Raw genomic sequence first — 12719 nt, forward strand, 5'->3', positions numbered from 1 at the left:
TGCCCTACATCAGGCACACTGCTCTCAGCACAGTTGGCTCAGCTATGCAGGATTTTTTTTTTTTATCTCACTTTCCTGAACCCAACCTGGATATTGCCGCTCTAAAGGGCAAAGCTAGAGAGGAAGGGATGGGATAGAAAAGTTAATTTTAGAATCAATTCCACTGGGAGGAGGCCAAACTGTGGGTTTGCGACGCGTTATATTATATTTTTGAGGGGGATCTGGCTAATTGAGATGATTTCTATGGTGATGCATGAATAAAAAAATATTTCAATTGCAGTAAACAGCAACATTTCCAGTAATAATAAGGAGATATTTCAGTGTTACACTATTTTGCTCCTCCAGATGACCTGCATTTTCAAGTTAAAGCATATTGGGAAATACACTTTTTCACAGGAGTTAGAGGAGATGGTCGACTGTCTCTGTTACAAAATCGGCTTGATATAACATACCATAAGATAATCAGACTAATTGTTTCCTCCTGTTTCCAGTCGTTAAAGCTAAGCAAACAAGCTGCTGGCTGTAGCCCTAAATTTAACAGACTAATATGAGGATATGGATCTTCTCATCTATCTCTCAGCATTGTTGCATCCATATTTTACTTGTAGACCTGCCAGTTCACAACTCTGAAGTCTGAAGTAAAGGAATGAACATCAGCAAACAGCATAAACAACTAAATCTTGCAGTTAAAGTTAAACCTTATGACAGACTTGATGTGGTTATTTTAACAGCCTGAATAATTATAATACCAGACAAAAGCTGGCTAGCGGTTGTGGACACAACAATACTACTGTACATATCAGACACAACTGTTTCCTGTCTTGCCAGATTCCTAATTATCGTTTCACATTATGTGCTGTTATTTTTGGTGGATCAAAGGAAGCACCCCATTGTCTGGTGTGATGGGAGACAGCAGACTGACCACAAGCTAGACCCATGTAGCGTACAACACAAATATAAAACACAAGGAAGAAGAATCTAAAAAAGACCAACATCTAAAGCATCTCTGATCAGAAAGTTAAAATGAAAACTGATGTAGAGGAATCTGAGCAACCACAACTCACCAGTGTCTCACATTTATTCTTCTTGTCAGTTTCTGTTCTCATAAACAACTCCGGCTCTGACAGCTTTTACTATGAACCCCCTCCTGAGAGACAAACTACATCAGCTCCGGCCCTCCTGCTATCAGGTTACAGTTGTCCCATGCCAGTGACCGAGGGACAGCTGCCTAAATGGGACAATGTCACACAAGGACACTTGGGGCTAATCTGCAATACGATCTATAACGTAGGACAGGCATGCTTACATCTCACATCTCTTCTGCAGGAGAGGCAGAGGCTGGAGACCATCCTCAGTCTGTGTGCAGACTATAACCACGAGGACAGCGCTGCAGAGCTGGCCGAGGTGGTGAGGAGTGGGCTGCTGGGGGGCGCCAGAGGGACCTGCTCGGACACAGCGGGGGGGATGTCCCTTCAGGGAGGAGACAGACCCCAGAGGGCGAGAGAGAACGATGAGGAAACCCAGAGAGAGGAGTCGAGCAGCACAGAGAGCACACATCAAGAGGTAATAAACACTTCATGATTTGTGTTTTCATCTGATTGGGAATCTTATGTTTTTTTAAATATATATATAAATGTGCCCTCAGTGTGAAGAGCTGTTAGCCGGTCAGGAGCAGGTCTACATGGAGGAGGAGAGGAGCAGGATCTTGGCCAGGGTTGATGACTTGAAGCACAGAGTCAGTGAACTGGAGCTGCAGCTACAAGAGACCAAACAGGAGGTCAACAACATACACATCACATTTCAGCTTGTACGCTCTCAGATCAACCCTTCTAGTGAGGGGAAGCTGTTTCATCTTGAAGTATTTATTTAGCTCGACATCCCTTGGTGGTTTGCAGACTCTGACTCCATATTTGTCTCTATAGGTGGAGATGGAGCAGGCCCTGCTGCAGGCAGAGAGGCGAGCTGAGCAGGAGCAGGTGGAGGCTGAAAATGAAATCATCTCTCAGCTGCAGCTCAAACTCAGCCAGCTGGACAAGGCCACCCAGAAAGAGAAGGAAAAGGTGGGGAACCCAGGGCACAAACAATGTGATACAGTGAATACTGTGTTTGCTCAAAGCAACTGGTCTTATACGTACAGTTTGCCAACGCGTTCTCATCCCAACTCGTCATATACTGACACTTTGTCAGTCACTTTTCGGTCGCAGTACCACGTGCTTAATGTTAAGTAAACACTTGCTTAGGTTCAGGCAATTAAACCACTATAGTTAGGTTTAGGTTGGGCTTAAAACTGATACGTTTGTACAGTGAAAATGAAACTGAACGTTGGGACATGAATGAACAACTGACTGTAACGTGACGCACGGGACACGAACAGCGGTCTCTTGGATGAAAGCCCTGTGTTTGTTGGACCCATCCACCAAAGCTACGTCACAGCGCACTTTCCCTGAGCGTTTAAAATTGACCCGGATGGGTTTACATTGTAGTTAAGCTCGGTGTGTCTCATACCGACGCTCGAGGTTGCCTTGTGTGTCAGTATCGAACGCCGACGGCCGTGACAAAGCGCCGGTATTTGACGCCCTGGGAATGAGAACGGGCTGAGTTTGCACGTGAATGTTCTTGAACATCTGTGTTTCACTGTATAGAATCTCACTTCTTCCCAAATGTGCAGTCTAGATATCTTTTTTCTCAGATCTCAACTGACATGCACTGCTTTATCTATTAGCCGTCTGTCCTAAAACACAAAGTGTCTTCTCTCTGAAGTGTCCAACAGTTTAAAAAGACAAAAACAACAACTCTTCCTTACATGTTTGAGGCTTTTAGCTGGATGTGACCAACACTAAAATGATTCAAATGTGCATATACCTTTTTATTTTTCTCCCATGTTAACAGAATGCGACCCCTAACACACCTGCCAACCTAACCTCTGCTTCAATCCTCTAATACTTTAACTGCCTTGGCCTGTTAGCTTGGCTGCATGGATTTGAGTTATATATGATTTTTTTTTTGTTTCTCCCTGGGGTGGTGTGTGTGTGTGTGTGTGTGTGTGTGTGTGAATGCGGACCCAATCGTGCGTATGTGTGTGTTTCTATGTGTTTTTAGGGGAGGGCTAATGTGTCGGCTGAGCGGAAGGCCCTGGAAAAGCAGAGGAATGAGTACAATGAGCTGAAGAGGCAGTTTGATAAGTGCCCCTTGTCTCTAAGGGAACAGTTACAGGAGCAGCTCAGCAGGGTCAGTGTTCTCACGCAGCCCACTGGCTAGCAACAGTGAGTTATAATATACCAGATCAATACCACGGTTCTGTATGATCTGCACAGAAACGGCCGCAGACATAACACTGACTCTGTTGTGAAGCACTCATAAATCTGCAGACTGTGCATTTCCTCTTTTTCTGCTGTCGCCCTACATCATGTAAACAAATGTATAGAGTGTAACTATACAGTAAGCGATGCTTTTGCTACTCCAGCAGCAGTTTTAGACGGTTGCTTAATCTCTGCTGTTCCCTCATTCTGGATGCTTGAAATGTCAAACGCAATTAGTAATAATAATTAATAATGTCATTAACAGCTTTGCCCTGAAGGTTTGCATGCCCTTTTACCACGAATGATTCAAGTCACACGCGCACACTTACAGTAATGTTTACAGGCAGATTAGTGCCAGATTTGACGGGATACAATTTTGGCTATGAACATGAATATAACAGGATAAGGCTGGTGTGTTTTAGTATGTTTATTCTATTCTAATCAAATCCCGTGAAAACACCAAAAACAAGTATGAGTTAGTCCATCTCTCAATATCAATATCAATATCTCTCCAGTCTGTCTGTGGCATTCAGAGGAAACCATCACTTGCTGCTGCAGATATATATCTTCAATATCGGGTCAAAAATATATAGTTTCATTTTTTTAAAAAGGGATTTTCTAAAACATCTGAGTACTGTAGTTTTTAGCAAACGTTAGTCAAGCAGGAGTAAACACTGTTTTTGTCGGGGACTATTTTCAACTGCGGCTGAAAACGTGCTAGTAAGTATTTACAGCAGCAGTGCGTGTGTTCGTTATAAGGAAGGGAAATAGATATATTAATGGATATATATTAAGTTTTTTTGTGCACGTAAAAAGTCTGCAAAGTTACAAAGCCCAAAGTCCACGCCAAAGGGAGTTACTCTCCCCCACAGAAACACTGCTCCTTCATGAACTGCCTGAAACGCCTCGCTTGAATTCCTGTCTCTACTTCCGTAACATGGTGATGTCACCAAGTAACACATTTGCACAAAGGCTAGTTTGGCCCTCAAACAAAGCTAGTTAGAGCAGAGTTAGAGCAGAGTCCAAAAAGTTTAGTTTGGTCTTTTCATGGTGTTTTGTTAACAATAAGAAACATCTAAAATATTGCCTGCCTTATCTTTTGATAGCTCTGTTTGATTGATTTCAAACAGTGTGAATAACCTGCGTGTATATCTGTATGTGGACAGAAAAGTGAAGCTCTGGAGTCCGGGACCAAGCAGTTTGAGGAGCTGGAGTTCTGCCAGCTGGAGGAGGAGAGCAGTCTGGAGGAGAAGAAGGAGACTCAGAGCTCGCAGCTTCTCCAGGAGCGAGCCGAGTATCACTGCAGCGTGGCCAAGAGGAAGGTGGGGGATACACAGCAGAAAACATGAGATATACAAACATGAGATTATACGTCAGCGTGACATCGAGCTTGATTTGCAGGAGAAGATGGCCGCCATGGAAGCTCAGGTGAAGCAGTTGGGATTACAGGCGGCTCAAGACTGTGAGAGGATGGTTAAAGACAGGACGGTGACTCTGCAGCTGCTGCACAAGGTTGGCCTAATAAACCTATCCTACAGTAAAGCATGTAATTCATAATAGTGATGAATGGCAAGCTGTGAAAGCGTCTCTATGTCCATTCTGCCTTTTAGGAGCAAGACAGGTTGTGTGCCCTGGAGAAGAGGTACCATGCCTTGACAGGAGGGAGAAGCTTCCCAAAGCCCAACGGCAGCATGAAAGAGGTGAGCAGGAACGTATGTGAGACGTGATCTCACAACCGTCTAGCTGGAGGAGAAGTACAGCAAAAAAAAAGATTTTTCTTTAACTTAGATGAACTTTTTAAACAGGAATTTCTTCACATCAGCGAACCTGACCTTGTTTATGTGGACGGTCCTCCTCATAGCCCCTGTCCCTCCTCTGCCTCCTTCTCCTCCTCCTCCTCCTCTCACATCCCCTCCCCTGAACTCTGTCCTGTTAGGATGCAAGAGGTAAATCTCCACAAAATCCTCTCTGTAACAAAACCTAACAAATGGCTAATAAATGCCTGTGCTGCTGTTTCTATGATAAAAAAACATGTGTGTTAGCAAATACTGACAAACAACAGCAAGCTTGCAGTGTGTATGTCGGTAGATTCTGCCTTTATATATTATGTTTGTTTGAGGTTTGTATATTCTCTAATGTGTAGGATTACACTATCTAGAATTTAAACAATAGATATGCAAAAAAAAAAACTTTGAAGATGACCTTGTGACTGTCATCCATATTCATTCCAAACATAGAGACTGAGTTGTGATGCCCATTTGTTTGCTTTGTGCATCTTTGCATGACTTTTCCAAGTGTTGACTGTTGCCGTCTGCATCCTTCTCATCCCTGTGTTTTGGCTGTTGCTGCAGGAGTACCTCAGGCTCTCTGATGTCTATAAGATGTATGGAAACGCTTCTATGCAACCTCACTCTTCTTCTCCTGCTGCTCTCCACTGCGTCTCCCGCGCTGTAGCACCGGCTCTGCCGTGTGAGGTAGACACTCCGCCAGCTTTCTGCCATATTCTCTTGATATGTTTGTCATACTGAACCCTCCTACGCACACTGACAACATCTCACAATATCTGTCTTTTTCCCACTCTCTCCCTGTTCTGTAAATGTGTCTGTATTGACTTGGTGTCTGTGTGAAGGAGTACATCACAGTCAGCCAGTTAAGCCAGATCTTTGGGATACCGAGAGTCGATCCCTCCTCTTCTTCCTCTACTCCATCATTCCAACTTGCCTCCTCTGAATCCACCTTCTCGTACCACTCTACTGCATGTGGTCCTTCCTCCTTCCTCTCTGCACAGGTTTGTTATTCTATCCTTCTATCCTTCTTCTTCAATGAACAATTTCCATTGCTGCGAGGTGTGTTTCATGCTTATCTTTCCTACCTGCTTGATGCTGATGCTTGGTGCTGTACTGCTCCTCTCTCTCTCCTCTCTCTGGCTGGATGCTTCTCACCACCTCAGAGCCAGCCTGAGCTGAGCAGGAATGCAATGCCTCCAATTAACCTCGAGCGCTGGTACCAGGACATCATGGCTGCTGGAGAGCATCAGTCATGTCCTCCACCGCTGCCTGCAAAGTCTTTTTCCACACGCAGACACAGTCAGGTAAACTCTCCACTCCTTTCTCGCTGTGTCTTGCTAAAGGGCACTAACAGCAGGCCAGATGTGAAAAAACAGTCATGAACCCCTGAATCTAGGTGATCTCCACCTGAGCCACTCAACCATCCATATTCTTAAGACTAGGAGGCCCTCTAGTGGACGAAACAAGACGGAGTAGTTGTCCCATAGTTCCAGGAACTTTGCTATGATTTGAGAGATGCTGATGTTAGTCTGATCTTCAATTAGGTGCTTCATCATGCAGGCATAAAGTAAAACATGTTACAACTTCCTGTAAAACAAAAACACTGTGAGCTGGAAAAGGAAGTCTAAATAACAAACCATAGAGCTCCACATAAACAAATAATGGCTTTCAATGTTGGGCTCCATTGAAGGTGAGGAAACAGACCAGTAATAAATGAAGTGGCATAGAAGTACAAAGTAGCAGAAAATTGAAATACTAAAGTAAAATAAAAGTACCTCAAAATCATTCTTAAAGGTACAGTGTGTAGGATTTGGTGGCATCTAGTGGTGTGGTTGCAGATTGCAACTAATCGAGCATCCCTCCGCTCACTCCTCTCTTTCCAAGACTGCGGTAAAGTGAGCCGTCGAGTGCAAAATCGAGGTAACGCTGTTCGCCTCGCTCAGAGGCCATCCTCACCATAATAACTTTAGGAGCAGCGGGAGTCAGACGGCGGCTGGCGGTAACCACGGTTTTACACTTTGCGGCTCACATTACCGCAGTTTCACCAGCGTGTCAGAGAACTACGGTGGCCTTCGGTTAACGTAAAAACAAAAAGGCTCTCTCTGGAGCCAGAGTTTGGTTTGTCCGTTCTGGGCTCCTGTAGAAACATGGTGGAGCAACATGGCGGACTCCGTGAAGAGGACCTGCTCCCTATGTAGATATGAGATTAAAATCAAATCCAAAAAAGAATTCTCCAGATTAAGAAAATAAAGTAGATTTTTTTTGTGGGGAGGCAAAAATAATGAACAGATGTGTCTTTCTCTCAGCTATTGAAGTCCAAATCAGATGGTGAGGTTGGACAGGCAGGGTCAAGCACACTGCCACACTCCAGCGGCGTCTCTCATGAGAAAAGTGCATCCACTAAGGTGAGCACATCAGTTTAACGCATGCAAATTGTAAAACAAATCTTGTAAGTAGTTAAATGTGTGATACCTAGTATGTGTTTTTCAGGGGTTACAGTTAATGCCGAGAGAGATGTCCAACCCATTAGACATGGAGTCCAGGAGGCAGTTTGCTCTGCAGAGCAAAGGTCAGTCCCATCTCATCTATTTAGCACACTGGAGGGTTTCACCTGTCAGCCCTCATAACAGCAGTCTGTGGGAACAGCAGATTATCTGTGTCTGGATCTGATTATAATCAACTAGTAGCAATGACTTGGCCCAGTCAGTAGAGGGCACTGTAAGTCTGTGACAGCTGTCTCTGCACCCCCTCCGCTCCCACAGATCTATCTCCTACAGTCCATCACTCCATCCTGCATCACCAGTCGCCACCGGGTGGCAACCAGGCGTACGACACCCTGAGCCTGGAGAGCTCTGACAGCATGGAGACCAGCGTCTCCACTGGCAACTCCGCCTGTACCCCAGAAAGGTGAGAGACTGGGAAATGAGCAATTGGCTCTGTTTCCATGGGAACACTCAAGTCTGCCCCGTCTCCCAAGAGAAGGGTCACTGCGCTTTGTTCCCGTGACAACATGTTTTGTTACATGTCTGCTCCCACGACTACTAGTACACTGGCTGTTGCCATGCCAACCTCATCCAAGTTTTCAGTGTTTCATGAAGTTCTGGGTTCAAAGACTCAGTTTACTGCTGCTCATGGAGAAACCTTTGTCTCCTCCGTCTCCTGCTACTACTGTTAGTGTTTGGTTTCCAGGCATGTCTGTTTACTTTTCTCATCCCGAGCCCTGTCGTAGCCGTGTCATCACACGCTCCTTCCCTCTGTGTGTTGTAGTGCCTGCGGGTTAGAGACCCAGAGGATAGAAGAGATGGAGAAGATGCTGAAGGAGGCGCAGCAGGAGAAAGCAAGGCTGATGGAGAACCGAGTGAGTGCACGGCTCCAGTTCTGTTGTGAACATCAGTTATCTCATCACTTCCTACACCTCATCTCCTCCAAGTTCATTTCAGGTTTCAACACGATTAGTCAATTAATCAATTATTCCATCGACAGAAAATTAATCTGCAACTATTTTGATAATCGATTAATAGTTTTAGTTATTTCTTAAGTTTTTTCAAAATGCCGACCCGGGGTTCGAATCTGACCTTTGGCCCTATGCTGCATGTCATCCCCTCTCCCTCCCCCTTCCATCACTGTCACTATCAAATAAAGGCCAAAAGCCACAAAAAACAATCTTTAAATTATTAGTATTTCGAATGTGAAGATTTGCTGCTTGTCAGTGTCATATATGATAGTAAACTGAATATCTTTGGGTTTTAGACTGTTGGTTGACTAAAGCAATCACTTCATGGGCTGTGGGATATAATAACCGTCATTTTTCACAATTTTCTAACATTTTATAAACAAAATGATTTACTGATTAATCAAAAATGATAATAATAATAATATAGAATAATAATGACAATAGTTGCAGCCCATGCTGTACTAATATAACATATTTAAGCTGGTTTCAGTAGCGAGTATAAAATGGATCTGCACTCTCAAAAGCCATATTTATGTTTCTGGTAAATATTAAAAACATGATTAGATTAGATTGGATTATTTTATATGGCTACACATTTTGTTGCTGAATGTAAGGCTGGGCATTATGGATAAAATCATTCAACACATCAATTTGTTACACAGTTTTGTTGAATACTCAATTCTGATTGGTCAATCCCGGCGTTCTACGGTCTGTTATTTCTCTATAACGGACCGTTGCTATGTATAACAGATTGTTGCTATGGGCGCAGTTCTGATGTCGGACTCTGGCGGACCGTTTTTGTCTCAAATTATTGATTTCTTAAGTAAGTAGCTGTGTAATAAGCGGGACAATATACAGCGAGCGAGTCATTGTTGTGAAATAATCCCCTTCAGGGCGAGTCGGGCGTCGCCCTGTCGGGGTTTATTTTACAACAATGACCCGCTCGCTGTACATTATCCCTTACACACATCATGATATGGCAAATGTATGCACATCCCATGTGAAATAATAAAATTGGTGTTCAATGCAACTCACAATTTGACATAATTTGGACTACGGATTTTGTAAAACAATAATATGATATGATCATGTCATCACCAAACACACCACTCTGCCTGAAAGTTGATTCAATAACTTTGAATTATGGCAGGAGCCTCGAACGCGGTGTATGAACGTGATCACTCAGCTCAAGGTGTGGTGAAGTCGTTTGTTTACCTTTGTATTATTTCTACATATTGAAACAAAGTCGACCTGTATGTAAGTATCTGAAAGCTGCAAAGGATCATTTTACATCAGCAAAGCTTCCCCTTCTATATGCAGACTTAAGGGATATATTTTACAAAACCCTGGATTGGGACTTGAATTCTCATGTGCCTCCTCTGACAGTCGTTCACTTTGTATCGCAATATTTGCCTACCATTTACATATTCTCCCCGTCTCCCTTTTGCCCCTTGTTATTTTCCCTTCTCTTCTCTCCATCTGTTCCTCTTCTCTCCTCTTCCCGACGCTCCCAGGAGAGGGAGGTGCAGGCTCGGCGGCAGATGCTGGAGGAGGAGCGGAGGAGGCGAGAGGAGGCCGAGAGGAGGCTTCAGGACGAGACGGCCCACAGGCTGAGGCTGGTGGAGGAGGAGGTGAAGATGAGAGAGAAACACTTCTCCCAGGTCAGTGGAGCAACGGGAGGAGACGGGCGCCGGGAAGAAGAGAGAGGAGAGGAAGGAGGGAGGGGAGGGAGGAGGGGAGGGAGGGAGGGAGGGGAGGGAGGAGGGGACGGGAGACTTGGGGGAGAGGATGAGAGGATGAGAGGCGAGACAATAAAGAGAGGCTGGGAATATGGGAAGATCAAAGATTGTCAGGGATGGGAGGGTGGAGAGGAAGAACAGAGAGAAAAATGGATGGGGAGGGGGTTCACAAAAATATAATATAGACATAATTAAAGCTTTAATCTTGACAGAGTGTATTTAATTACCAATAAGTAAACAAATAGACTCAAATCATCAAGTATAAATATACCCAGTGCAGCTTGAGTCCAATTTAAAGCTGCTAGAATCAATATTTTTATATTACACATCAAATGTGTAATATGAAAGTGGTCACTAGTAGTGATGAACACACAAGGTATTATCACCCGGCTATGCAGCTCCCCTCAGCTCAAGAGCGTTTTAGTGTCGTTTAGCTCATTGTTTTGGTTCAGTCTCAGCTGTTTTCTCATATAAAGCTCTATAAACCTTCTGTACACGACCTGCTCAGCACCAGACAGCAGACAGAGACAGGTAGCGACAAGCTGGTGAACACAGTGGAGCATTTAGCAGCTAAAGAGACACATATTTCCTCCAGGAAAGAGCAAAAAGTTGTGTGAATATTGGACCACATACATCAGGTGGACGAAAACCAACACTCCAAATTAATACTAATGTTGCTCCGTAACAGGATTTTAAAATACAAATGTTTGACAAAAAGTTCAATACATCAACTTAATGTGTGTCTTGTTGACTGCCAGTCAAGTGGCTGATGTTTATCTGTTGTTTCGCATCAATTTTGCGCCGGCTAAATGTTTGTTATTAAAGAATATTTTTCATGTGAAAAAGGTTATATTAAAGGTTGTTTTTGAATTTGTGCTCATTCAAAGACAGTGTAATGAAATGCTGAATGACTTTAAAACAGCTCAGTTATTTTTCATAATGAAGATGTTTTTGTTTCCCTGGCATTAAAGGGGAATAAATAATAATAAACAACAAAATCATTGGATATCGGCCCAAATGTTATTTTAAACATCGGTATAGGCACAGATTTTTACGGTGCATCCCTACTCTTATATCTTCATCTTCTCACACCGCTTGGTTAGCAGCATTAAAGAAACATGAGTGTTTTCTCCACAGGCCCGTCCGATGACGCGCTACCTGCCCAACCGCAAGGAGGAGTTTGACCTGCGAGCCCACGTGGAGTCGTCCGGCCACAGCATAGACACCTGCCCCTTCGTCATCCTCACAGAGAAGATGTGCAAGGGCCACCTGGTGAAGATGGGCGGCAAGATCAAGTCGTGGAAGAAACGCTGGTTCGTTTTTGACCGTATCAAGAGGAACTTCTGTTATTACGCGGGTGAGGATAAAATGACATTTCATCACAGCGGTGTAAGGTAGTTACGACGGGCCCCAGAGCACGCTGGTTACGAGTTATGAAGCACATCATGCACACAACAGTCTGGTCTCACTCCCAGGGCGTCAAATACCGACGCTTGAGCAGCGGCCTTCAGTGTCTTGTTACAGATGCAAAATGCCCCCTTTAGCGTCTGTATGAGACACACAAGGCTTTCAACCAACTCCACTGTAAACCCATCCACGTCATTATTAGACGCTCAGAGCAACTGACGTAGTGTTAAGAGCGGGAAATGGAGTGAGGTAGCTGTGGTAGATAGGTCAAACAAACACAGGACAATTACCGCGACCGTTTCACAGCGTTAACCATGTGTTGCAACGTTGACCGTTGCAGTTCATTCCAGCAATAGGGGGTACTGGAAACCAGTTTCCCCCCCAGTTAAGAGATGGTGTGGGGAACTTTTAAAGTGAACCTAATCCTCTCACTAAATACACACGGAGTACATGGTGAGGAACAATTAAGCAGCTAAATTTCAACATTTGCAAATACTAAAAAAGATGAAGAAGCCAAGTGCTCACTCAGTTTCACATGCAGCAAGTCCAGGGAACCATTAAGTGCTCTTCAGGATGAAACAACAGGCCCACTAGAGCAGAGCAGGGAGGAGAGTTATATTATATTTAGTCAGGCATATTGGTCTTCATCAGGGCGGAAATAGTAAAAACACACTGATTACACCTGGTACTCTAAATAGACAATACACTGGAAAATTAACAATATTGCAAGTAACCTTCAAATCCAGAAAACACAGATATGACGCAGTTTCATCAATAGGTGCAATTAAGAAAGTTGTTTATAAAAAAGGTACGTATTCTATTTCCTCATTAAACCTGGATATACTAAAAGGCATCAGGTTTAAAAATCCAATAGGTATCGCTCTGCGGCAGTTTGTTTAGACGGTCATCCATCCCTTCTACCCTCAAGAGACTGAGACAAGAGACACGCATGTTAGACACCACATCTGTCTCCAAAAAACGTTGTCTTATGTTGAGACTGTCTATCAAAGTCCTTTTAAAAATCTGCTAATTA

At 43.9% G+C, this 12719-nt stretch overlaps 1 protein-coding gene across 10 annotated transcripts in view; it reads left to right on the top strand.

The window, feature by feature from the left end:
* phldb1a (pleckstrin homology-like domain, family B, member 1a) overlaps positions 1 to 12719 on the top strand; it is a 30939-nt gene that overhangs the window by 14293 nt on the left and 3927 nt on the right. For 5 of the 10 annotated variants that reach the window (XM_074610087.1, XM_074610084.1, XM_074610085.1 and 2 more), the window contains 17 exons: positions 1327 to 1563; positions 1646 to 1777; positions 1923 to 2060; positions 3100 to 3228; positions 4466 to 4621; positions 4701 to 4811; positions 4910 to 4999; positions 5105 to 5245; positions 5651 to 5773; positions 5929 to 6087; positions 6250 to 6390; positions 7393 to 7491; positions 7577 to 7655; positions 7849 to 7993; positions 8354 to 8444; positions 10055 to 10201; positions 11417 to 11636. In XM_074610087.1, the coding sequence (XP_074466188.1) occupies positions 1327 to 1563; positions 1646 to 1777; positions 1923 to 2060; positions 3100 to 3228; positions 4466 to 4621; positions 4701 to 4811; positions 4910 to 4999; positions 5105 to 5245; positions 5651 to 5773; positions 5929 to 6087; positions 6250 to 6390; positions 7393 to 7491; positions 7577 to 7655; positions 7849 to 7993; positions 8354 to 8444; positions 10055 to 10201; positions 11417 to 11636 (2338 nt within the window). The remainder of the gene's footprint in view (positions 1 to 1326; positions 1564 to 1645; positions 1778 to 1922; positions 2061 to 3099; positions 3229 to 4465; positions 4622 to 4700; positions 4812 to 4909; positions 5000 to 5104; positions 5246 to 5650; positions 5774 to 5928; positions 6088 to 6249; positions 6391 to 7392; positions 7492 to 7576; positions 7656 to 7848; positions 7994 to 8353; positions 8445 to 10054; positions 10202 to 11416; positions 11637 to 12719) is intronic. The other 5 variants (XM_074610089.1, XM_074610088.1, XM_074610091.1 and 2 more) reach the window with 5 other exon arrangements.

This window comes from Sebastes fasciatus, chromosome 16 (assembly GCF_043250625.1).
Source record: "Sebastes fasciatus isolate fSebFas1 chromosome 16, fSebFas1.pri, whole genome shotgun sequence".
NCBI lineage: Eukaryota > Metazoa > Chordata > Actinopteri > Perciformes > Sebastidae > Sebastes > Sebastes fasciatus.